We start from the raw sequence: 27,667 nt of genomic DNA, 5'->3' as shown, positions 1-27,667 counted from the left end.
AGAGTCAAGACAATGGATCATGTATGTTGTTGATTGCACACCACATGCATAAGTTTGTTTAGATTAAAAGGGAGCACAATAACATCTCGGACTGACACCTTTTTCAAGGGAACTGCTAAGAAGTAAGATGCGATCAATCAGCTTGTTTCTTGTATGGCTGGAGTCCCAACTGGAACAATTCTAGGCTAGTAAAATGCGTGACGAAAATATGAGAAAATGTCTTCTATAAATTTAAAATATATATAACAAAATTAGCCGCTTAAGTAATTCGGCAAGATAATCGGATTTTCTTTGAAGTCAGGTTGGTATTCACAATATACCACTGGGCCATACATGAAAGGCCAGGGTGCAAGCTTGGTAGACCATAAATTACAACAGAAGAAAGGGAATTCAAATATAATTTAACGACCACCCAGTATTTGCCTCCAAGCCCAATCCGAGCATTGTTTAGGATCTGCAAGATTGCAAGTATCCTCCCTATCTTCTTTGTACTTCCCTAAAAAAATGGCACCAGTAAAGTCAGCAACTCCTTTCTTAAAACTTAAGTTGATCACCATTTCTGCACCTTCCAAGCCAAATAGGATTTTGTCAGTAATAGACCTCACAATATCATACCCAACATTTGTTTTGCTAGTGATGCCTCAAATAGCAACACATTGTGCATTAGCTATTCCTCTTTTATAAATACTCAATCCCCAGGTCAACTGTAATGGGAAAAAATATATGTTTAAAAAAACATGAAGCTAGGCAAATGCTCTTGAACTCCATTCAGTGCACTAAGTTTGTTGAGTCAATACTGATGAACAAATAAGCGTGTTGTGTTTCTACTACAAATTAGTATTTGAGCATGAGAGCAGGAGTAATGAAGTCTGACATAGTTAAATTCAATCTAGGGTAATGAAGTCACTGGCATTCTAACATTTTTTTCATAGTTTCAAATAAAAGCAAATCAAATCAAACTTTCAGGGAAAAACAAAAAGTAGATCCAAAGTGTAAAGGAGCGTTTAGGTTTTCTCCTAATTACTGTAGAAAAGGGGAGGTTATGGTTTTGATTAGACCGAGTTCGCTGTTAAGCGAGCTGCCTACGTATCTTCTCTTGATTTCTTTTTGGGGAGAGAAGAATCAGGTCTGACGTAGTTCCAATAGGTGGTATTTATAGGCTTTGGAGAGTTTAGATCTTTGGGACACGTGGACCCTTGTGGACAAATGTAGGGAGGAGATTTCGAACGGGTGTTGAGTAATCCTTATTATGAGTTATATGATGATTGGGAGCGGATGAGGTAACCCGTATTTCCCAGTAAAGGTAAGATTTTGGTGATGATTACATATGGTGGGGTATGTCTTTATCCGAGGCGTTCAGTCTCCAGTCTTCTGCCCGTTTTGTGATGCCTCGGGCTAGATTTAAGCGTACCACCTATACGGAAGGAGCTGCTCATAGACCGGTCTTGGAGGTCGATGTATTGAGATCGCTTATGCTTCATGCGTGTGCAATGTTCCTTAGTGGAGCTGCTTCATAGATCGGTCGTGGAGGTCGATGTATTGAGATCGCTTATGCTTCGTGCGTGTGCAATGTTCCTTAATGGGGATATTGCTCCCCTACACAGCCCCCTCTCAGTGGATTGGTTGCGTCCATGTAAGCGATCTGCTGAGAGAAGAATCAAAACTTGTGCGGAGCATGAGCGAGCTATGGTGAACGTTCTGACTGAGATGCCGCTGAGTTCGAACCTTGTAGCATGATGGTTTTGGCGGGAAAGAAAAATTAGGGCGTGGCTGGCACGTGACAGAATCATAGCAGTTGGAAAGGAATCGTGTCGCCGCGTTATTCGGAACTCTGGAAAAGACAGGTCCTTGGACACGTGTGTGAGCTATATCATAGGCCGTAATCATAACTTCTTGGTAACTGAACAGGTGGTTGTGCAAAATCAAATTTGGGATAACCAAAAAGGCATTTCCAACTTCCTTCTTCCGCAAAAACGCAAGCTAGGGTTCTGCAGGTGAGTGCTTCTGTTGCTGTTTCCTTTTCATTTTCACTTTGCTTTCTTCTCGTTCCAGTACGATTTGTTAAGTTGGTAGGTCAGTGTTAGGCTGTAGGGTTTAAGCTTGAGTTAATTTGATAAAAAGGAAACATTACAATGTCGGATTCTGACGACACTCGCTCGGAAGAGGTTCGGGAGATTTCACTGAGCTGTGGAGAGTATGAAGATGATAATGAAGACTCGTTGAGTGGTGGCGGTCGGACTGAAGTGGATGAGGAAGTTAGGGTAGATGAGGGTAATAATCGATCTGAATCGGCGTGTGGCGTGGCAAATGCACGTCGGGTCGAGGGAGATGACGCTTAGCAAGTGAGTTACCCCGGTAGGCGGTAGATCATCGTCTTTGCTAGCTCGTTTCTGAAATGTGAGGGCGGCTTATGGGATCAATGTTCCCGACACGGAAATATCTGAACCCGGCTGAATTGAAAAACCGTCCGTAGTGAAGGGTTAGGGCCTCCGAATGGTGGAATAATCATCTGTGAAGGTCGGTTTGAGGCGTACATGCATTATACCGTTCTCGGTGAACCCGGTTTATGTATTTGGATGACCACGGGCGCAAATGAACGGTAAAAAGCGATTATTGCGGTTTGGTCGAGTAAAGGTATCGGCCTTCTTTGGAAACGAGATCGCTACCGGATGACAACCGCAAGGAACTTGATGAAAAGGATGGCGGATAACATACATGGCGGATGGAAATCGCGCAATGTATGGATAATGGGTTTGTAAATTGTCTATAATGGAAGGAGCTGCTTCATAGACCGGTCTTGGAGGTCGATGTATTGAGATCGCTTATGCTTCATGCGTGTGCAATGTTCCTTAGTGGAGCTGCTTGATAGATCGGTCCTGGAGGTCGATGTATTGAGATCGCTTATGCTTCGTGCGTGTGCAATGTTCCTTAATGGGGATATTGCTCCCCTACACAAAGTAGATGTGTTTTTTTCATAACAAACGAATTTCACAAAAACTAATAAGACACATGGAAGCAACTTAGATGTGTAAATTCTTTTTGTAATAAAGAAACTTAAGATATAGACATACCTAGCGTAGGAACAGCCCGAACTCTGACAAACAATTGCAAGAATGAATAAGAATGACGACCAATATTATATCGTGCTAGTCACAAAATGCTTCCGTTTCATTTTAATTAATAACAATGATCTCGGAAACTTCATATGGTGCTCACAGCCTTTTGGAGGCTTTTAAACATTTCTAGAAGCAATCCTCCATTGCCATATCTGTATTGACTTATTAACGTCTTCTAAATTTATATAACATATCAATGCCAAACTTGTTTTTGGTCAGCGTGTCATCTTGTTATACTTAAGAATCTCAAATTATGCACTAAAACTTGTTTCAATTCAAACCTAGTCTCGATCCTATATATATACATACATAATGTCGGATACGCTTCAGTCGTATGTATAATCTAAATAAATGAGACATTGTTTTAATTCTATGTTACATGGACATGCCATATTTCAAAAAAAATCTGTGTCGGTATACGTATCCACGTGTCCATGTCGGGCACACATGAACACATACCCGTATGTAATATACCTCAATTTTTTATATCTTGCCGTGTCAGACACTTCGTATCCATGTCGGATATGGACACACGTGTCCGTGTCAATGTAACTTAGTTTTAATTCTACTCGTAAAATATACACAAAATACATTATTGATGCAAGGGGGGACAAAACAAAAGACACCATGAAACTATAGTAGTGGCAATGCACCACAACATCACTATGCACTGCAAAAGACATGGTAATGAAATGGATTGTTTGGGTTCAAACTGTATTCAATATGATACAAATTAAAAATTAAACTGAGTTGAGTATGGGACTCTTTGGGTGAAAATTAAATTGTGAAAACTATCGGGAAGTTATTAGACATCAAGAAACTATAGGTTAGTAAGTAATAAAGTAATTTGTTTCTCCTACATTAAGATTATATAGCGCATTCCTGCAATATCAAGCCTGCTATGTATATCCGTTAATGTCCAAAAGCTAATGCAGTCACAGTCAACAAAGATGACAGTATTTAATGTTGTTTAATTGTTACAATGTCGGGAAAAAAAATCATCGGAATAAAGGGAAGAAAAAAGAAAAGAGGGGTCCATCAAAATATTTCATATAAACATTACATTTAATAACTATAGTGGTTTAACGACATAAAAAAGATTCAGTGAAAGAGAGGTAATACCTTGTCATTTATCAAAGAAAAAGTAGATTCCAGAAGTTTTTGAGAGCGGAATTGTGTGATCAGATTAATATACTCATGCATTAGGATAAGGGCTCCAAGCTAGGAGACAAACAGAGCCTTTTACCCTTCAGTAAAGGACCTTTTGAAATAAAATGATTGTCAATGAATTGAAGCTTCACTAGTGAAAGAAGTATCAAAGTTTCACCAGGCATTGATTGATTCAGTCACTGCTGACCTAGCTCTCACTGAAAATGGAGATTGCTTGCTTGATGATCTGAGTATGGGATCACTCATAAATATAATTTTAATTTTTTTCCTCCCTGTAAACAAAAGATAAATATATATATTAAATCACCCTTATATAAACACCTTAAAAGAAAAAAAGATTAAAACCTCAGATTTAAAAAACCTATTTTGTAGCACTCAACACCCATATTGCTGACCAGACATCTCTAGTAACCCAAAGATGAACACCTTGAAGAGGAAAAGATAATGTAACTCTTCAGACATCATGAATCTTTGTTTTAGCACCCCACGCTAACATAATTGAACTCTATCTTCAATTGAGAAAATGTTTTTTACAGAGCAGGCAGAGTAGATTTTTTTTTTCAAGAAGAATAGAAAATGGAATATTACCTTGTTTGCAAGCTTATGGAACAATGTTATACACATGGTTGTTAAGTTGGCAAGGCTTGCACTGAAGTCACTGCACAAATGTTGAGTCTTAATTTATGCACAAAAATAGAGGATACCAATAATGGATAAACAAAGAACCGTTTTAAAAGAAAGATAAAAGAAACAGTACAATGTTTTTGAATATACTAAAAATGGCTAAACTCATAAGTCAGACGTCAATTGAGTAAGAAAACTGAAGATTGGATGCATATATATAAATGAAAAGAATTTCAGGAAGGAAATGGGTAACTGTTTTAATAGCTGGCTTTAACATTAGACTTGCGAATATGACTCTGTCACATCTCACAACTACTTCTGTAACTTGTAGGTATGTTGAGTGGTGGAGTTTCTTTATAGAGCAGCATAGAATAGTCGTAATAATCCAAGGGATCATCTGGTGTTCTATAGTCAACAGATTGTGGCAGTTCAATGTAATGAAACAGTCCTTCATACTTGACATACTGGGTATTACAGAAAGAACCCCAACGTAATATGCACCAGACTGCAACAATTTCAAATGGAAAGTTGTGAATTCTATTCGATTGTGATTAAACCCAAATATTTTCTATTCGATTATGATATTTGAATAACATAGCACTGAAATGCCTAGTGGGGACATAAAACTAAAAAGACAATAAACACATGAAGTAAGTAGTGCAGTAATATCTTCTTTGGCATTTTCTCAAACAACACATGGTATAGTTTCTTCGGAAGATGAAAATACTAAAGAAGGAGAAGAAAATGGAATGGAGAAGAGAGCAATTTCTCTGTTGTTTTCAAGAAACCAACATTAAAACTGATGAGGGATGTAAATGAAAAATAGAGGGAAGAAACAGATTAGAAAATATTGAGGGATTGAAAGAGGGCATTTGCAGTGAGGGATTGAGTCCTCCTCAATTGTTGCAACGCTTGGGGAAGAAAATATGAGAGAGTGAACGAAACCGCTTTGGCGGTTATTAATTTTTTTTTCGCATCTTTCTTTTAATATATTTGTAAAGATGACGTGGAGCTCTCAGAACACAGTAAAGGACAGCGCTTTAGTAGTGTTAGTGTTAATAGATAGATGGCTAGTGCCTAGTGAGGTGCCAGTCCTTCTCAGAACAAGTAGAATAGTCATTGTCAATTATATCTTGTGAATCGAAAAACCGCGAGTCTACGATGTCGAGAATATCCAAATGTTTATAATCAGCAATACCGCCAATTTGATAGATTTATAATCAGCAATATCCCAATGTCCATATTATGCTTTGTCCTTTGCTATTTTTTATTTATTGTTAGATCAATTTGTGATGCATTTTGGTTTATTTCTAGAATTTCTTTTGCAGTGCATAACTTATTTGTTGCTTAGGTTAGGGGGATTAGAGTTAGTTGGATTTAGGGCTCGCAATGGGTCGAGTAAGAATTGATACCCCATCCGGTCTGAACCAATAAAAATGGGTCAGGAACAGATAGTTAGCATATTGGATCGGTTTTGGGTCTTGAAAATCAGAACCAGACTCTTATTGAATTGGTTCTGGATTAAGTATGTACCGAACCGTTATGGGCCTGATCCGATTAAAATTTTTAGTCTTATTCTTCCTAATTTTCCTCCACCATATATTTCTATTACCGCAACATTGCAATATTTAAAGTTCCAAAATAAGATATGCAAAATACATATGTAAGTTAGTTGGATTGCTCTTGAGAGCTAAAGGATTGGTAGCCCCTCACATCATGAGTGAGTTTTTTTGTTCTTTGGATATGATTGAATATGAACATCCCTCTAATGATCACAGTCTTACGGAGTAACGTAATTGTAATTGTTCTATTTGGGTTATTTGTAGTTGTAATTGCAGGGGTCTGCCTTGATAGTTGCAAGCTTGCTGATTACCCTGTTATGAGATGCTTGAAGAGATGAACCACTGTTTAATTTTCTAGGACAATCAGATAGTTTGCACTTACTTTTGAGCAACAAAAAATTGATTATAGACTGAAAGCATGCTGAAACGAAAAACACTTTGAATTTGGCTTCATTATCAATAGTCTAGAAATCAAACTCAATGAAATTCTAATTTTTTCTTGGGTTTAATGGTCACAATGTTTATGCAGAAGTGGCTGTTCTTCTCCTTTCCTCGCTGACCCATCATGCAAAAGGTATGCCACTTGAGTGAGTGCGGATGCTGACTCTAAGCTTCATTCTTTTGACAGATTGTGAGATTTTTAAAGAAGGGTAAATTGTGAAACCGTGCAACGCCCAAATACCGAAAAATAATGTTGTGCCACTAACTTATGGTCTGTGACACATTTGTGGATATTTAGAAATATCCATAGTTATTGTGGTTTAGGTGATTGATCTACTTGATAAGGATATACATTTAAGAATGCAATGTCTCTTTTGTGCTGAGCATAAGCAATTGTGACATCTAGTACTCTTCTGCATGAAATGATGACGCATCTGGTGTTACCAAACCATACATTTTCTATATGCCCAAACCATACATTTTCTATATGCTGATTTGTGGTAGATTCGTTTTCAAGACATGATTGGTTCTTAGAGACTCATTACCGCAGCATATTAGTTTTACTTGGTTGGAAAAAACATATATAATATCATTTACAGATGCAAGTAGTTTTAGTTTTATGTTCTGTGCTTTGGAACTTGTGAAATTTAGAGAAAGCTATTTATGTCTGCATGCTTTGCTGTTGTATAGTTTTCTTGAACTAGTTTTGTAAATCTGTACGCATGCGTGGACTGTTGAATCATAAGGGAAAGATGCTGGTTAACTTGTTTTACTTATATTGAGATTCACATGCAACGCACGTGCACAATTGCTAGTAAATTTAATATAAAGAGAATCTAATCTATCTTTCAATATCTATCTACCTGTTCAATTACAGTTCACAGCTAAACCAACTCTGGATCTCAAACCATAAAATAATTAAAAAATAATAATAATATGACATCATAAAAAGAGTTGAGGAAAACGATGGCTTTCAAAACACTTGGTTCTTTCTCCTCCCATATTTAGTCGACACTTCTCTCTCTCTTAAACTTTAGAGTACTCTTTATTTTCTCATTTAATTTCAAGATCTGAAAAATGGAAGGAAATGATGTAGCTGGAGGTGGTGCAAAACTTGGAACGTTAAAAATGAGAGAAGATAATCATTATGGTCCTCAATTTGCACCAGATTCAGCAATTTTGACTTGTTCTGACCAAGTCTCCGTTTCATCACCAGTCACGAGACAAAAAGCAGCTGCTGCTAAACAAATTACCGAAAATTATTATAAGAATTATCTCTTATAAATTATAAAGATCAACCACTAATGGAATGGTTTGAGAGAGAGAGACTGACGTGCATAACAACCGGTACATTTATTCGGATTCCTTCGTTGGCAGAATATTAAACAAGCATGTCCAAATGTCCATTGAAGCCCAGGTGGATTTCCAGCAGCTTTCCAAGTCCACTGCCAACTTTTCCTACACGCAGTAATTTCAATTACAAGACATGTAAAAACCTCTTTCAATAGCAGCAAAAGTTCAACATTGCTGCCAAAAGGAAAGCGCATTCTCTCAAATCTCAACACAAACCTCCAACACACCCCTGGACCTGGAGACCCCTGGTCTCCAGGGTGTCACCCAAGGTTCAGGTTGGTTGGATGCACTTAATAATGCAAGAGTTGATGGTGCATTTGCTCATATCAATCAATGAGATCACAAAACTTAATCCAAATTTCTACAGATAAGATTAACAAGTTAGCAGAAACAAAAGTAATGTGCAGAGTTGGATGGAGGAATATGATCGCATAATTGGTCCACAAATCAAGCTAAAAACACGTAACCTTTTTGTCTTAAAGCCACGTTCTTCTGTTGTCTGCTTTCTACCTTGCCCTTGATAAACCAATAGAGACCGCAGCAACCAAACAAACAGCAGTAAGCACTGACCACATCACCTTATGCTGCTGATAAAGCATGAAACCAGATCTCTCTTTGCCTGAAACTTCAGACTTTGAGATCACATCCCCTTCTACCGTTGAATCTCCGCATACGTATTCTACAACATAGTCTGCGGGAGGAACTATACATTCTCTCTCTTTTGCATGCTTTTCACTTCCATGACAACGGGCTCTTTCTTCTATAAAGCAGAAGCAAAGCGCATGGTGCATGTTGTCAGTCAATGAAAATTTCAAAAAACAATTAAGAAACACTAAACCATGTAAAAGAGAGAATAAAAACGATGCATTATCCAAAATATGAAAATGCTCAGGGAAAAAAATAATAATAAATAAAAAGAAAATCCCTCAACCCCAAACCAACTTACTTAGGTTAAAAGACTCATGTCCTAAGTTCCCTTTTGAACCTAAAATTACGAAAATATACCTAAACTCTCTCAAGACAAAGGGGAATTTGTGTCACCATCATGTCAACTTAATCCACAACATAAACCATCCCTTTAAAGTTGCCATTAATTTTCAAAGTTATTGTGATTTAAAGTTTGGGAAGGGGAATACTAATACGGTTTCCCTATTGTTTTCAGAAATCAGCAATGTCGAATGGTCGTGGTTGCGTCTCATGATATAATCACTGGATTAGCTTGTGTTTGAGGAACCCACACAACCACTGAGTAACCATAACAAGTTAACAACAAAACTGGGTAATTAAAGAGTAGTGCACATTAAAAAGAAATGGTTAATAATTAGGATTACCCTAACCCTAACCCTAAACCCAAACCCAAACCCACAACCCACCCCAATTTAAAAATTCAATTAGATTGAACAATTAAAGGTTCAATCCTTTCTTGTCGATTAATCAGTATACCAAACCATATGATGGTTTAGAGTGCAAATTCGTTCTAATTGGGAATTTGACTTGAACTTAAGTTCTAAAGGAGATTACATCATCTTTGATATTGAATTTGGTAGATTTATATCCTTCAAGATACACCTCTAGATGGGCAATTTTAGGCTAGAGAAAGAAAGCAAATAGATGGTCGTAGGACAGATTTGTGTGGACAGTCTAAATTAAACTACGTGCTTGGGATTAGATTAAATTAAATTGCATACAATAAAACTAAAATAAGTGGACTGTCAAGAGGAAGACAAATGGCCACTGACTTAATGGAAAACTTCTAAACACAAGATGAGTCAAATTTGGTCTAGAAATGTTATGCTGTGTGTGTGTGTCGGTGGGGGGGTCTCATTAAACATGGAAAAAAGAAAGATGAAAAAGACCTCGAGTAATATTTCTTCTACACTGTTCATTTCTTCAAAACGAAAAAAAATTCATAAACAATAGGGAAACCTACAGTAACCGTGTCTGTGTCTCCACTAATTTGTCATCACTAGGATAAATTTTGGCGGCCACAATTTCTCAAAGTCCTTTTTAACTCTCCAAACTTTTGACAAACCAAACAAATTTGGGAACCGAATAACCCGATCCATCTGCTATTACTGTTGGAAATTTCCGGTTTGGAAGCTTTTATACCACTTTCAATAAGGGGTCATCATTTAGGCGTTCAACAAAAACTTTGAACTTAATGTTGTTGAGGGTGGTGTTGGTTGAGTTTACTCAATATTGTTACTCTAGATAATTAAAACCAACATGTATTGAGAAAGATGATATAATGATAAAGAATCTACCATTTGCGTATCCTCCGGAGTGGTCATCTTTACTGAGGGCATCTCCACTAGTGCACACTTCCAAAAATTTGTCCGCATCAACCACCTATCAAAAGACACATAGCTTGCATGTAAGATTAACTGAAACGTGGAGATACAAAGTTTCTATTTCTTAGATAAAACCTAAGATGAACGAGATATGTTCCAAAAACATTCAAAATTAAGAAGGGTTCCGGAAATTGGAATCCCTTGCAATCAATAGGACCAATGGATATTACCATAGCGTCCTTTATGTACATGTGGTGTTAGTCAATGTGCCACACATAATTTATGGCTGTTTCAGTCAATCAAATCAAAGGCTGGATAAAGCTCGACAAGTCTCCGACCCATTGATTTGGTAGATCATAATCCACCATCCCATATTGAAATCTGATCCTCTAATATGTTGATTCGAATCTGATTTCATAGAATTGCATCAGACCAGGTCATGGTTTAATCCACTCCAATAGTTTTTTAAGGCTTAATTGGGTTTGGCTGGGCCAAGACGACTTGAAACCATTCAGATCATTTACAATCACGCCTTGACATTTTGCTGTCAAGAATCCAGACGGAAATTGTTATTAGAACGGTTCTGAACACACCTTGGTCGGATTCAACAAGAGCCACACCCGAAATAAAGAGACATGTTATAAAGTCAGTTCCTGATATTCTTGGATCAAAATTAATTAATTATTCCCTTCTCCAAATGGAGCTAAAGCAATAACAGTAAGTGGCTTAGTGCTATATTGGTACAGACTACAGTAGGCCTTGGGTTCAATTAGTTATATTCCATGTCCATTCAAAATGACAATCTACGATTTATACTGATCGACATTGGACCTACTGAACCAATACATAACCAGGTTGTATCTAGGCATTCCTTATCAAAATAGTGGAATCTCGCGAATAAAACGGGTAAAAAAGGTGTTCTCCATGCTTCCGGACAACCAGATTACCTAAATGATCACCTTACAGATCTCTAGCATAAAGTCTTCGCCCAAGTGGATGGGAGGTCTTTCATTCCAGAATAGACTGTGGTTTCACTCTTCCCAGCACAACTAATCTCTCTGTGGTATTTGTTTGCACTTCTAACCAGCGCTTGATTGATGGGGATTACAACTGAAAATGATTTTTCGGTTTAAGGTCCCACCAACCATATTTCGGTTCAAGTAACCAAGCTGAAGGTTTGGCCAGGCTCAAACCTATATAGGGGTGCAAGTGGATATCCAAATATTCGAATCCGATCCGAATTCGTATTCGAAAGAAAAATCGGATATTATCCGAAAATTTCGGATTCGGATTCGGATATTTTTTTTATGTCCTAACTGGTTTCGGATATGGATTCGGATACTGCCATATCTGCATCCAATAATATCCGATCCGATTTAAAAAATTAATAGTTATTATATATAATTAATTTATTCATTTTTTATTGTATAAAATATTATATAAAATCATAAACTAATAATATAAAACTATAATAACAAAATAATAATAATAAATGACAAATATATATATATCTATATTAGTTTTTATAGTGGTAAAATGAATTATTCAAAGCAAATAAAATTTTAATTAATTTTAATTTTCGGATCGGATATTTATCCAATATCCGTTTCGGATATCCGAAATCGGATTCGGATAATTTTTTTAATATCCGTCGGATTCGGATATCGGTATAAATTTTCGGATTCGGATTCGGATACAGGATTGCATCCGAACCTATCCGTTTGCACCCCTAAACCTATATCATCAGCTTGAATCCGACACGTTGACAAACCATAACCATCCTACTAAAATTTTATTATTGCAAATGAAGAAGGAAGTTTGGAGAGCAAAGAGAGTACTGCCATGTAAGCTCTGATGTACATAAGAAAATTATAAGGTTTTACATAATGGAAACTTCCTAAAAAAACTGGATTCACCAATTCCCCATCCCTGAAAAGAAGAGGCCTAAAACCTACCACCTGGAAAAACTCTTTACAACGAACAGTTGACTCCAAACCGAAAATCAGACTAGATCCTAAAGAAGAAAGCACAACACAAAACAAGGTTAACCATCTCCCTAGAATGTTATGATTTCTTTTATGCTTTCTAAGTTTGTTTATTGCAAGGACACGCCCCAAAACAACGCAGAAATAAAAACTCCAGAGAAACTTTGGTCCCCAAAACAACAGAACAAGGAAAATCTTGAATAAGCACAGTACTGCCCCAAGCACACATTCAAGAAAGGGACAAGGAAATTCTGGAACAGGCACAGTACTGCCCCGAGTACACATTTACGAAAGGACAGATATATAGTAATCTAACCAAGCAGTCAATAATCGGTTGTCCCTGGAATTAGAACAGGTTTAACAATAATGCGAAAGTAGAGGCTAGACTAATAATCTCTAACCCAACCAATGCTCCTAACAAAAAAAAGTTCACACCATCTCAAGATAATATCTAATTTCTAGTAAAAAGAGTGGTTGAATATGATCTTATAAGGCAGTAAGAATTATGTAAACTAGCTGGCGGAAGCTTCAAATTCACTAGATTGATGTACCACGGTACCAAGACGAAAGAAGGAGATGTGCTACTGGCTGCAGTTTTGTTTCAATTGAGTGAAAAGCCCTTTATATTGGGTCTGTTTTGTTTTAATATGTTTTCCACTAAACAAAACTACATTAAAAAATAATAATAAAAATAAAAATAATCATAATAATAATAATAAGCATGTCAAAGACATATCCCCAACGTAGCTGAAATTGTAAGATATATAAGAGAAATTGGATTCAATCAAAAGAGAGTGATGAGAGAGAAGTTCAGGAAAAGGAGAGTGACAAGAGATAAGTTCGGAAAAGTCGGACGTACGTGCTGCTGCTTGCTGCAGTTTTGTTTCCATTAAGTGAAAAAATCCTTTATATCGGGTCTGTTTAGTTTTACGACATTTGTAACCTAAAAAACTATACTGAAAAAAAACAAGAGTAAAAATGTTCAAAACATACTGCCTGTGCATGTCAAAGGCGTATCCCCAACGTATCCAAAATTGTAAGATGTATAAAATAAATCGAATACTCCATATGGAGTATCAGACACACTGAGGGTGTACGGAGCATATCCGTGTCTGATACATATCAGACACAAGTACTTCGCCTATCGAGAAGTATCCGTGCTTCATAGGTTATAAACATAAGCCATTAGAGCTCATTGGTGCTTTTTGAGTCAACAAGCTTGTGTTTAAGGGTTGAATCCCACGGATAAAATCTCATCTGTCCCATACTGATGAATACAGTGTTGTTTATTGGTATTAAAAGAGTGATTTTTGGATTAAATGTGTGTAGATTTTAGGATTCTTCTGAAATCCCCTCTCTCGGAACAAGTTAGGGTTAATTACTTAATTTAGCCTTAACTTATGATTAGTGTTTAATTGGCATCCAACAAAAAAGTTCCAAATCACACTCTAACTCACTCTATGGAGTGAGAGAAAGAATGACACATAATAAACGAAAAAAGGCACACAAGGGTAACATGAATTGCCCATCCCACCAACTTCTTGAGAAACATCTCAATCACAAGGTCCCAAACACAAAGAGAGTCCAACCCAGAGCCCTTTACCACCCTCAAGTTTTTTGCTCTCTCAGTTATCTTTCCAAACAGCTGTACAACTAGCAAAGAAAACAGGAGAAAAGGGTTTTCCTTGTCTACTACCTCTAGAAAAACTAAATTTAGATTTGTTTGGGTGTGTCATTTGGCAGGGGACGGGTATGTCACCTTGAAGTAAAGAATAAAGGCCATATAAGTTTGCATTTCAATTTCATGGATACCAAATAAAGTTGTCAAGGCATTAAGAGCTTCAAAGAGAGAAAGAGATTCAAAAAATACTCACAGTATCAATTGTTAATGCATTGAGAGCTTCAAATTCGTATTTGGTAACGAGATAAAAGTTGAAATGCTCCTCCTTTGCTGTGAATGCACTGCCCGACCTTTCAATGGAAAAGGTTAGACAAGGAAGTTTCGCAGGCTCAGTAGGCCTTGCATAGGGATGGAAAATAATAGAAAACCGGTTATCCTCTAGGTGAACCAAAATGGGATCCTCCATATCAATATGGGTATATTTGCGGATAACCTTCTCTAACCCGCTAACAGGTACAGATCTGTCATAAAACTCATCGGATTCATCGCCACTGTTGCTGTTGCTGTCACTTTCATTGTCTAAGTAACTGGTCAAATCAACAGCGTACAATCCTCGTGAATCACAGTGATACATAAAACCATCTACAAGTGGCATTTGAGTAACAATACCGTAATTTCGAGGACCATCGTCAAAAGCGAAATGGAGCCTTCTAGAAGTCCATTGCTTAGCAGCAAAATTATATCGGTGATAGGTTTTACTACAATCGGGAAAGATAAGAACCCCCTGGTTTCCCGGAAGGGAAGACCAGGCTGCAACTATACCATCATAATAATATTCTTCATAATAAACACCGATAGGAGATCCACATAGTTTGTGTTTGAGGAACCCAACAATCAGCACAACCACTCTAGAGTAACCATAACAACAAAAAAGGGTGATTAATGAGAGGTGCACATTAAAAAGAAATGGTTAATAATTAGGAATACCCTCCCCACCCCACCCACACACACAATTTTTTATTTACTACATATAGGAATACGCCCCAGTTTGAAAATTCAATTAGATTGAACAATTAAAGCTAGGTTCAATCCTTTTTTGTCGATTAATCAGTATACCAAACCATATGATGGTTTAGGGGGCAAATTCATTCTAATTGGGAATTCGACTTGAACTTTGCTCTAAAGGAGATTAAATCATCTTTGATATTGAATTTGGTAGATTTATATCCTTCAAGATACACCTCTAGATGGGCAATTTTAGGCTAGAGGAAGAAAGCAAAGAGATGGTCGTAGGAAATATTTGGGTGGACAGTCTAAACTTATACTAGGTGTTTGGGATTAGATTAAATTAAAGATTCCTGATGAGAAGAGATCGTTCTCTCCTCCATTTAGAGCGCACTTTACGACAACCGTTGAAATGAAAATGGCTTGTATCTCTAGACTCACACACGTGGCTAATACAACTAAAGGAGTCCTAGGCAGCCTTCTATCTCTCCTCTTCCCCATTTTGTAGAACTCCTCTTCATCTTCTCTCCCTTGTTTTGTGAACTCTTCTATCCACTTTTGGGTCGGAAATAAATTTTGCAACTCGAATAAGAAGGCTCAATTTTTTTTTTTGGTAACCAAACTAATTTATTAATTACTTAATTACACCAAATGGTATCTACACACACCAGTAGCGTCCATACTAAGTATATTACATAGAAAAGATGATGGAGGTGTGGAGAACCAAAGTTCACGTACTATAAACAGGGAGAAAGGGATAGTCTTCATTATGAAGTTGATAAGAGGATGACCAATCTGTTTGTTGAGCTCGTGTCGATCCCATTCTTGTAAGACAATATGCCCCAGAGTTACACTCACGATAACTGATAAGCACCTAAAACTATAATATTAAACCCCGAGAGACATAGCATTTTGGTCGATTATGTGTTTAATAATCATGTAATAATTATATTTTCGTGATTTTGCGGGTTTCGCAATTAAAATGAATATAGTGATAAAACATGCATCAAGTTATCACGCGAATACGAGAATATTTGGAGTCTCCCACTCGACCCGCAGTTTGATCCGAAGTTTCCAAAAGAACGAAACCGGTCGGAACGGGCCCACATATAAAGAAGCGTTAGGAAACTTCCGAGTTCAAATCGGATAAATCTAGGTGCCGACGTTGGCTAGTGAAGTATCTTCCAAAGTGTTCACGGATGAATACGAGAATATTTGGAATTCCCACTCAATCCCCGTGAAGCCCAACAAAGCCCGACTAGAGCCGAAGTTTCCAAAAAGAACGTAACCGGTCAAGAGAATGGGCCCACATATAAAGAAGCGTGAAACTTCCGAAGCTCAAATCGGATAAATCTAGGTGCCGACGTTGGCTAGTGAAGTTTGCCATAGCTTTTAGCTTGCCCACCAAACTTGGCAAAAAATAAAAATAAACGAACTCTGCGCAAGCGACAAAAGTCGTAAAAACGCCAAAATCGGGGCCGCCATCGACACACTAAGTGGACCCACTCAGGGGCCCGTAGGCATGATGAGTCAGCATAGGCGGTGGCAAAGGATGGTTTCAAATAGATACCACCTTAATTTATTTGCAAGAAAGAAGATTATCGCATCAATTCAAACCAGTGGTTTGAATTGAAATGAGCTAACAAACAAAACATAAAATCAAAGAAAAAGACAAAAATTTAATATTTGTTAAAACAAAACTTTGATTCTCAAAGTTTTGAACTTTTCAATTAGCTAAAAATCAAACCTGATTCGATATTAAGATTTCACGTGAAGGGTCCCCACTATATATATATGAGGGGGTCTTCATATATCTTCCTTCAAAGATATTAATGCTTTAGCTACGCTTTTTTTTTCTTCAAGACTTACCTTCCGCCAGTTTTATTTCAAAGAAATTTAATAATCGTAAGTTATTTTTACCTTAATAATAATCATTTCTTTTCTTGTTTAATTTCTGTCCCGCATTTATTTACTTAATGTATACAAAGAAGTTTTATTATTCCTTCTATGATGATGAGCTAATCCCTCGTGGGGAGGGTATCTTTGCTTCATGTGAAAATCCGGATTGACTTGTTAATATTCTAGAATCACTACTTAGGAATTAGGCATAGAATTAACATCCGGTCCCAAAATGATCGAGACTCACAAAGTTGGAGTGTCGATGCTCGGGACAGCCTCCTCCAAGAACCCAAAATGTCTCGCTAAACTTTGCGACTCTGCAGTGTCGAACGGTCCCCGACTCTTCAATTCGGCCCAAATGATGTGAAGTCGAGCCAGGAGCGGAAATAATATACCAGAGATGAGGTATTATCGAAACTCCTTATGCTAGTGAAATGCGACCTAGAGATGTGGGCATGCACTAGGAATCAATACTCGACGTCGTCTCCAAAACGAGACGAATTAGAGATGTAGTGATTTAGTAATAAAAACTGTTGAAAAATGATTCTTGCATGAGCATGATTAACTCTCTCCCTCGTTTCTACTTTGTTTACCTACATATAATCGCCATAGAAATTTATATTATTTGCATTACTATTAATTTAATTAAAAATCAACTAAAAAGAAACCTAAAAATCCTACTCACCAAGTTGTAATTCCAGTTGTGAACCTATCCGAGCCCTAAGGTTTGGACGATCCCTTACTCGACCTATCCTACCAATCCCACGTGAGTAAGGTAACTTGACTAAAACGCATTTACTATACTGGGACGTTGGACTTTGGACTTTGGACTTGGATTGTGGACCTCGGACTTTAGACTGTGGACCTCGGACTTAAGAAAATAAGTAACTGAAAACCAATAAACGTTCGTGTGTAAATTAAGTTTTATCAATAACAATGTTGAATCAAAGTTTGTGGAATCCCACTTATCAATTCCCATATATCTTCCACAATTTCCTTAATTTCCCATGGAACTTGGCTATTTTGACGATTAAGGAGATCGCATAGGAAACTGGAATCTGTTTCAACAACTATTGGAGTAATTCTAAGTTGTGAAGCTAAGCGCAGTGCTATTCGAATAGCAATAGTTTCAGCCAACAAAGATGTTGCATAAGGAATAGGTACAGACCCTGCACAAATGAAAGAACCATCATCCCGTTGAAATAAACAACCAACTCCACTGGGACCAGGATTACCAAACGAAGACCCATGTATTTATTTTTGTCCATCCATTCCTCGGAAAAGTCCAAAATAATGGAAGAAGAGTTCTTGAGTGAAACTAATTCGTTGAATCTGTAGTCCAATTGAGAACATTCGATACTAGTGCATTAATCGAACGCAGAGTACGTCTTGTATCAGGTTGAGAACCATCAAACCGACTTTCATTTCAACATTTCCATATCCACCATAAAGATGCTCCAAACCTGATGATATAATCATTTGTCTGGTGTCTACTTAAGGATATAAGAGACTTCATGACATTCTGAAAACACTGGGAGAAAGACAGAGCTTGAATATTTACCAAGGCATGTAGTTGCTATTAAAGCCAAATAGCCCGTGCAAAAGGGCATTGCAAGAATATATGGTACTGAGAATCATCACCATGATTACATAATGAACACGAGCGATCCACAACAAAACCTTTGGATGCAAGTAACTTTGAAGTAGGAACAAGTCCTTTACAACATTGCCAGAGAAAGAACCTAATTTTGAAGGGGAGTTTTATTTTCCAAATCAACTTTGTCAACGGAAATTCATTTTTGTCTCTGTTCTTGAGTTTCCATAGTATGCAGATTTAACCGTATAGCTGGCAGACTTATGTTGCACCCAAATTTGTCTATCTGCATGGGATTGAAACCCGAGGGAATGGAGAGGATTTTTGGAAGAGTACCCGAAGGCCAAACAGCTTACACGTACAACTTCCCAATTCCACTGTCTTGTTTGGGGATTTATAAAGTCTACCACTCTTTCATACATGCATTCTGGTGGTCTTGGAGGTAGAGTGAAACTGGAATCTAAAGAAGGTATCCACCTGTCTTTCCATGCATCTATGGACAAACCATCACCAACTTTCCAAATAAGACCATGACTGAGTATTGGTTTCATCTTCCAAATATTTTTTAAACATGGTGATACAATCGATGGTAATCTAGCTTGCATAAATGACGACGCCGAAAAATATCGAGCCTTAATATTTGAGGCCCAAATATAATTAGGTTCCATTAGCTGCCATGCTTTCTTACCTAAAAGAATAATTCTTTGTTGGATATTGTATAGTCCCATACCTCCGTAAGACTTGGGCGTGCATACGAGCTCCCAATTAAAATAATGGAATTTATGTTGACTTGTATCATGCCCCCATAAAAAAGCTCGTCTTATGTGATCCATCTGATCAAGTACACCTACAGGAATGAGAGTGCAAGCCATCAAATATGTTGGGAGTGTAGATTGTACTAACTGTGCTAAAGTTAACCTTCCTCCTTTTGAAAGTGTTGTTGCTTTCCAGCCAGCAAGTTTAGACTAAAACCGTTCAATAAGAGGTTGAAACTTATCTATTTTGGATCTCCCCAATAAAGATGGAACCCCTAAGTAATTGGGGAACTGAGTCGTTGCTGGAACTTTTAATATCCTGGATAAAGCATTTTTGAACAATCGAGGGAGGTGCTTGTTGGGAATAAATTGTGACTTAGAACGGTTTACTTTGTTGACCAGAAAATTCACAATATTTATCAATCACAGCATTCAAAGTGTGGGCTTGCTGTAAATCACACATCCCAAACAACAATAAATCATCAGCATACATTAAATGTGATAAGACCAAGGTGAACAACCTCTGGTCGATGGAACAATAAAAAGGCTCAATTTGGCTAACTAAAAGCCTGAGCCAACACCAAATATAGAACTATCCAACACCAAAAAAGGAACCTTACAAGAATATTGATATTGATCCATGTACACAAATATTGATAATTCAACCACTTCATTTTCATTATCTTCCTCTTCTATTTCAACACTTTGAGACCTATTTCCATTGTTTCCAGCAACACCATCTACAATTTTATTAATGAATTGTAATGTTCATGCTTATCAGTCTCTTCAATTTGGTATGGATCAATAACAAGCTCGTAAATTCCTTCAAAGTTATCAAAATAGAAATCAATACCATCAACATATGGTGATCAAATTCAGAATTATCAAATAGAAATCCAATCCCATATAAAATTTGTAAAAATCCTAAAAAAAAATACATTAAAGATTTTGGATGATTGTTGAACAATATCAGCAGTGATTTGTTGCCAAAAAGATATTAAAAACACAACTCAACAATCCACACATCCATTCAATAAGGTACCATGTTGTATAAAGAGGTTTGTCATAAGAAATACCATCAGAATCTGGATCATCATCGAACGTACCTCTTCCCCTTAAGGCGATGCAAATACACTTGTTCTTCTCCTTCGAAATCATCGAGGACAAAAAATTGGTCTTTGTTTTCCAATGATGTGAGTCGGTTTAGGGTTACTTCTCTTATCTATATCTATATCTATATCTTAATATTAAAGCTCCCACAAGAGGTATTTTTCGAGCTCTATTAAAATTCCACATCATCTCCTATTAAAATGGGAATTTCTCTCCTATTTGAAAAATAGGAATTCCTCTTCTATTATAACGAGAATTCTTATCCTATTAAAACAAATTCTAACACTTCTAATTAAAGCGGGAATCCTTCTCCTATTAAAACAAAATCTTTTTTCCAATTGAAAAAATGGGTTTTAAAAACTTAATTAAAACTTCATTTAAAATAATTTGTTAAAAAATTAAAACGGGTTATCGACTAAAATTGTAGTCAATGGGTTAGAAAAAAAAATCTAAATGCTTTCAAAAGAGTCGGTGCGTATGCACGGCCCACATGCTAGTCTTAATATTAAAGCTCCTACAAGGGGTATTTTTCGAGCTCTATTAAAATTCCTCGTCATCTCCTACTAAAACGGGAATATCTCTCCTATTTGAGAAATAGAAATTCCTCTTCTATTATAACGAGAATTCTTATCCTATTAAAACAAATTCTAACACTTCTAATTAAAGCGGGAATCCTTCTCCTATTAAAACAAAATCTCTTTTCCAATTGAAAAAATGGGTTTTAAAAACTTAATTAAAACTTCATTTAAAATAATTTGTTAAAAAATTAAAACGGGTTATCGACTAAAACTGTAGTCAATGGGTTAGAAAAAAAATCTAAATATTTTCAAAAGAGTCGTGTGCGTATGCACGGCCTACAAGTTAGTCTTAATATTAAAGCTCCCACAAGGGGTATTTTTCGAGCTCTATTAAAATTCCTCGTCATCTCCTATTAAAACGGGAATTTCTCTCCTATTTGAAAAATGAGAATTCCTCTTCTATTATAACGAGAATTCTTATCATATTAAAGCAAATTCTAACACTTCTAATTAAAGCGGGAATCCTTTTCCTATTAAAACAAAATCTCTTTTCCAATTGAAAAAATGGGTTTTTAAAACTTAATTAAAACTTCATTTAAAACAATTTGTTAAAAAATTAAAACGGGTTATCGACTAAAAAGGTAGTCAACGGGCTAGAAAAAAAAATCTAAATGTTTTCAAAAGAGCCGGTGCGTATGCACGGGCCTACAAGCTAGTATCTTAATATTAAAGCTCCCAAAGGGGGTATTTTTCGAGCTTTATTAAAATTCCACATCATCTCCTATTAAAACGAGAATTTCTCTCCCATTTGAAAAATGGGAATTTCTCTTCTATTATAACGAGAATTCTTCTCCTATTAAAACAAATTCTAACACTTTTAATTAAAGCAGAAATCCTTCTCCTATTAAAATGAGAATTCCTCCCCTATTAAAAATTAAGCGAAAATCTAGCGTATCTACTTAAAACGGGAATCATTCTCCTATTAAAATAGAATCTCTCTCCCAATTGAAAAAACGGGTTTTTAAAACTTAATTTAAAACAATTTGTTAGAAAATTAAAATGGGTTAGCAACTAAAACGGTAGTCCAAATTTTCTAAAAAAATATAAATATTTTCAAAAGAGCCGGTGCATATGCACGGGCCTACAATCTAGTTATTATTATATATAAAGAGGAAGGATGTAAGTCGGTCACTCTAACCCTATCCGACGTGGCATTTTGTGTGGAGTTTTTCTTTCTGGCAATTCCGCTTACCCCAATGGCCCAACCTTTAGATAATAATAATAATAATAAATTTAAAATAAAAAAATAAATTGAATTATATATTTCCGCTATTCCATAATCCCTAGTGGCCCAGGACAAAAAAAGAAATCATATTTCGTTGTTCAGCCACATATCCTCAAATAAATCGACCACTATGCAATTGTAAATGGAAAAAATAGCTTATCGAAAAAAAAAAAAAAAAAAAAAAAAAAATGAATTTTTGGGCATCCAACTAAGGCCAATTTCACATTAGTGGGCAACCAACTTTTTTTGTTATCACTCTGGGAATCCAACTTTTCAATTTTAACAATGTGGGGATTCTGTCAGTTTTCCATCCAAATTAACTTAATAGTTGTTTATGTGGACCCTAAATTACTTATGTGGACACTAAATTACTTACGTGGAAACAAATTTTTCAACACAGAAATAAAAATAAATTAAACAACGGTCATAAGCTGGCATTAAACCCAACAACGGTCATAATCTCCGGCACTCTCTTCTCTAACTCCAACCCTAGCCATCATCTTCTCTTCAACACAATTCTATCAACCACCAGCTATCATTCTTATCAATTCTATCACTAATTCAAATTCTCTTCCATTTTGTTTTGGAACCTTTTGTTTTCAATTTCAAGTTTTTTGCAAAGATATATGTCAACTGCATCGGTGAATTCAGTAGGTTCTTGTTTCTGTGGGGTTGAGACAAAAATAAGAACTTCAAATACACCGAAAAATCTAGGAAGAAAATTCATAGGGTGTAGATACTATCCGAAAAGGTGTTAATTCTTCACTTGGGAGGATGATCTGGACAAAGAAAAGATCAAAGCACTTGAGACGGAAAAGGAAAGATTGGAGAGCCAAGTTTCTGAGCTGAAGAAGGCGAAGGAAATGAAGAAAATGATCACTGTTATTCTTGTTTGTTTCATATTCTTTTATTTATTTCCTTTGTTTAAGTGACTTTAATGGAGTTTTAGTCTAAAATGAGGTAATAGAGTCATAAGCAAGGCCAATTCAAGCTGAAACTCAAGCTGGAAATAAGACCAAAGAACCTAAGACCAAGGCAGCTAGTAAACCAACATGGAACAACCAACATCAACTGAATGTAAGTCCATCCAAGGCTTTTCTTTTGGGTTACATTTTTGGGTTTTTTGTTGGGTTACATTTGAATATGGATTCGGATATGATGTGATAAGAGAACTGCAACAATTAATGTAAGAAATATGATATTGTTGACTTAAGACTTAGAACTATTTTGGATAGATTGTATCTGATATTTGTTGCATTGTAAGTTGTGCTTAATGAATGTGTTAGTTAAGTAGTAATATGTATTAATTTCTTTAGTTCCATTTCTTTTCTTGTACCAATGTCAATGCTCATCTCCTATATATATAAGAACAGCTTGCTCTCTACTCACACCACTCTCTACTCTCACCACTAGTCGAAATTAGTTGATCACTCCTTTTTTGAAATGGTGAAAGGAGCCTTGAAGACTGCTCAGATGGACACATCCAAGTTAAGTAAGTCTTATGATAAGCTATGTGAAATGATGAAGACAACAAAGGGAAGGAAAGTGTTCAAGGAGATAGTGTACCAAGATGGAGATGTACATATTGGAGTCTATCATAAATGTGAGAAGTTGTGCTACATTGAAGTGCTTGGGGAAGAAGGAAAAGTAGAAAAATGTCTTCCCTACTGTGTTGTGAAAGAGAAAGATGTTGTTCCAGATGATGATGATGAGCCACCACCAGGATTCCAGAAGTCTACTGTGTCATAGAGGAGATCAAGTAGGCTTCAAGCAAGTACCTCAAGCACACCAGCCCCAGCAACAGAAGCAGGGCCATCTAAAAAGCAAATGAAAGAAATTGTGTTAGCACTGGCAGCTGCAAGTGTGTGCATGAAAACTCTGCAGAAAAAGTGATGGTGTCTAAGAAGTGAGGAATTCCAAGAAGTGATGGTGTCTAGTATTGTTGTTGTCTAGTCTAGTTTTTTTTTAAGAGTCTTTTGTTTATGTTTTCTTATTGTGATTGTGGATGTTTATGTATTGTACCAGTTTCTGTCAGAATATTAACTATGTGTTTGTCATGCAATGTCAGAATCTTTTGTCTTAGTTTTTCTGTCGGAATCTTTTGTTGCTTCATTGTTATGGATTCCTCAACATGCAATAACCTTACAAAATACTATCAGATCATCTGCATAGAGTCATTGTGTTATGGGAGAGGTGTTTTTCTTAATCTTAATACCATTTTTGGGAGGGGAGATGATTCTATGAAGATGGCTTTTTAGTCTATTTGCCAAGACTGACAGGGTATTGTGTCAGGCTTGGGATGGTCAGAGGTGAAGAGTTATGTGAAATAGGTCGGCTTTCCTAGTGTCTTTCCAGCTACCATCATTGTCCTTGAGCTTTGCAATATTGTTCTTTCTTCTGACAGGAGCAAAATATAGACAAAATATCTTATCTGAATTTTCTGACAGGAATAATATTATACCCATAGACAAAATATTATTTGACAATTCAAAAGGAAATCCAAAAGGTTATCTGACAATTCAAAAGGACAAAAGGAAATCCAAAAGGTTATCTGACAATTCAAAAGGAACTCCAAAAGGAAATATTATCTGACAATTCAAAATAGGATTCTATTCAAAATATAGACTAAGTACCCTGCTGGAAATCCAAAAGGAATATACATATATTATCCTTAATTAAAAAAAGGATAAAACATAGCACAAAGTATCCAAATACATTGTCTTCATTTCCAAGCAGGTTTTGTCATTGTTCTAGGGCTTGTTCTTGTCTTCAACCCAACTATTTTAGTCCTACTCTTCTTAGCATGTGGTTCATTTGTAGTTGCTTCATTTGGAGGATTGACAATTGGAGCGAGTGGTGCAGAACTTGAGATAGACAATGTTGGTGCAAAACTTGAGATAGACAATGCTGGTGCAGAACTTGAGATGCAACTTGAGATAGACAAAGATGGTGTTGAACTCAATTATGTGGAAGATGTTTTTCCTTTTGGTTTGTACTTGTTTCCCTTTTCTAACATGACAGGTTCTTTTTGGCCTAGCATCTGTGGAATACATAGCAAAGAATTCACACTAAGACAACAAAACGAAAATCTTAAATAATAACCTAATAAACACATAAGATAGGGCTAATATACATATCCAATGAAAGGAGATGTGTAGTACCCATATCTTTCTGGAATCACCTCTCTCCCACCACCTATTCTAGATGGTGGTGCATTGTCAGCTGGTGGTGTACTTGTAGGTCTCTTACCTTTCCTTGATATTTTAGGAGGTGGTGCAGTGTCTGGTGGTGGTGGTGGTGGTGCATTGTTACTTGGTGGTGGTGGTGCATTGTTTGCACGCTGGTGGTGGACTGACGTTGAGAAACGGCAGATGTATAGAACCTTTCAACGAGATAGTGCTTTTTCAAATCTCTCAAAATTGAATCTGTTCCAAACATATATACCATGGTTCCTTACTTCGACAGGGTGCAAATATCTAAAATTCACCCTTTTAGATACTTTTTCAGACCTATTGCCGATACTAAGTAGCGATCAAAAATTTGTATCCATTTTTCATGATATTATGCATGGATCGGATAGATATATCACGGCCAATTCCTCAAAAAATTGTGGGCGATTCTTCCACAATGGAATCTGATAAATGAGATTTCGAGTAAGTGTTTACATGATCTTCTTCTGTCCAAGAAATGATTCGTCGAAATAATGAGTCACCCGCTCCATTGATATGGGCACATCCGAGATCACCAAATGCTCGGGAGTTACTCTATTCAATCCTTTTCCTTCTTCTTGTTGCTTGGATATCTCGTTCAGTACACATCTTCTCTTTGTTCCCGAGCCTCTAGTGAATTACTGACATGAGTTCGAAAAGATCAAATCTTTGATGATTCCATCATACATGATTGAGTTGCGAAAACTTCGGATGGGTATCCTACATCCGAACTGAATTCTTTTTGGTTAAAGAGTCTCTTTCTAGTTGCTCAAAACAATTAGGAGATTCTCTAGAAGAAATACGGGTTCTGCTTCTCAAGCAACATGCTATTGGGTGGTGGTCCCGCTTATGGGGTCAAATCAATACGTTCTAAGAAGAAATATTTGAATATCAATCTCATCGATATGATAAGTATCATACCAAATCCCATCAATCGAATCACTTTTTCGAAAATACGAGACATCTAAGTCGCACAAGTAACGAGATCTATTCATTGATACGAAAAAGAAAAAACGGAACGGTGATTGGATTGATGATAAAATAGAATCCGGGTCGCGAACAAATGATTCGATTGATGATGAAGAAAGAGAATTCTTGGTTCGGTTCTCCACCTTAACGACGAAAAAAGGATTGATCAAATTCTATTGAGTCCGACCGATAGTGATCATTTATCAAAGAATGATTCTGGTTATCAAATGATTGAACAACCGGGATCGGTTTACTTACGATACTTAGTTGACATTCATAAAAAGAATCTAATGAATTATGAGTTCAATAGATCCCGCTAGCAGAAAGACAGATATTCCTTGCTCATTATCGGACAATCACTTATTCACAAACCCTCGTGTGGGGCTAATAATTTCATTTCCCATCTCATGGAAAGCCCTTTTCGCCTCCGCTTAGCCCTATCCCCCTCTAGGGTATTTTAGTGATAGGTTTTATAGGAACTGGACGATCATATTTGGTCAAATACCTAGCGACAAACTCCTATGTTCCTTTCATTCACGGTATTTTCGAACAAGTTCATGGATGACAAGCCTAAAGGTTATCTTATTGATGATATCGATATTGATGATAGTGACGATATCGATGATGACCTTGATGATACTGATGGCTAACTATGACGAATGCGCTAACTATGTATATGACGCCGAAAAATAGACCGATTTGATATCACCATTCCATTTGAATTAGCAAAAGCAATATCTCCTTGCATAATATGGATTCCAAACATTCATGATCTGTATGTGAATGAGTCAAATTACTTATCCCTCGGTCTATTAGTGAACCATCTCTCCGTGGATTGTGAAAGATGCTCCACTAGAAATATTCTTGTTATTGCTTCGACTCATATTCCCCAAAAAGTGGATCCCGCTCTAATAGCTCTGAATAAATCAAATACATGCATTAAGATACGAAGGCTTCTTATTCCACAACAACGAAAAGCACTTTTTCACTCTTTCATATACTAGGGATTTCACTTGAAAAGAAAATGTTCCATACTAATGGATTCGGTCCATAACCATGGGTTCCAATGCACGAGATCTTGTAGCACTTACCAATGAGGCCCTATCAATTAGTATTACACAGAAGAAATCCATTATAGACACTAATACAATTCGATCCGC

At 36.6% G+C, this 27,667-nt stretch overlaps 1 protein-coding gene and 1 long non-coding RNA gene across 3 annotated transcripts; both read right to left on the bottom strand.

Annotated features, from left to right (window-relative positions):
* Positions 1–209: 209 nt before the first annotated feature.
* On the bottom strand, positions 210–5,893 carry LOC147485645 (uncharacterized). Of its 2 annotated transcripts, XR_015201129.1 has the most exons (4): positions 4,875–5,893; positions 4,648–4,712; positions 4,239–4,558; positions 210–565 (listed from the first exon to the last, which is right to left on the bottom strand). It is a non-coding gene; the product is annotated as an uncharacterized LOC147485645 (long non-coding RNA). The 2 variants fall into 2 exon arrangements; XR_015201130.1 differs by lacking the exon at positions 4,648–4,712.
* A 1,916-nt stretch (positions 5,894–7,809) lies between these two features.
* On the bottom strand, positions 7,810–15,069 carry LOC147485644 (uncharacterized). Its single transcript, XM_086570870.1, has 5 exons — positions 14,417–15,069; positions 10,531–10,615; positions 8,734–9,026; positions 8,247–8,627; positions 7,810–8,150 (listed from the first exon to the last, which is right to left on the bottom strand). Exons 1-3 carry the CDS (start codon positions 14,816–14,818, stop codon positions 8,773–8,775), a joined length of 741 nt encoding a protein of 246 aa, XP_086426996.1. The 5' UTR covers positions 14,819–15,069; the 3' UTR covers positions 7,810–8,150; positions 8,247–8,627; positions 8,734–8,772.
* Positions 15,070–27,667: the final 12,598 nt, after the last annotated feature.

Source organism: Coptis chinensis, chromosome 7 (assembly GCF_015680905.1).
Source record: "Coptis chinensis isolate HL-2020 chromosome 7, ASM1568090v1, whole genome shotgun sequence".
NCBI lineage: Eukaryota > Viridiplantae > Streptophyta > Magnoliopsida > Ranunculales > Ranunculaceae > Coptis > Coptis chinensis.
This window is presented reverse-complemented; position numbering and strand designations above follow the sequence as displayed.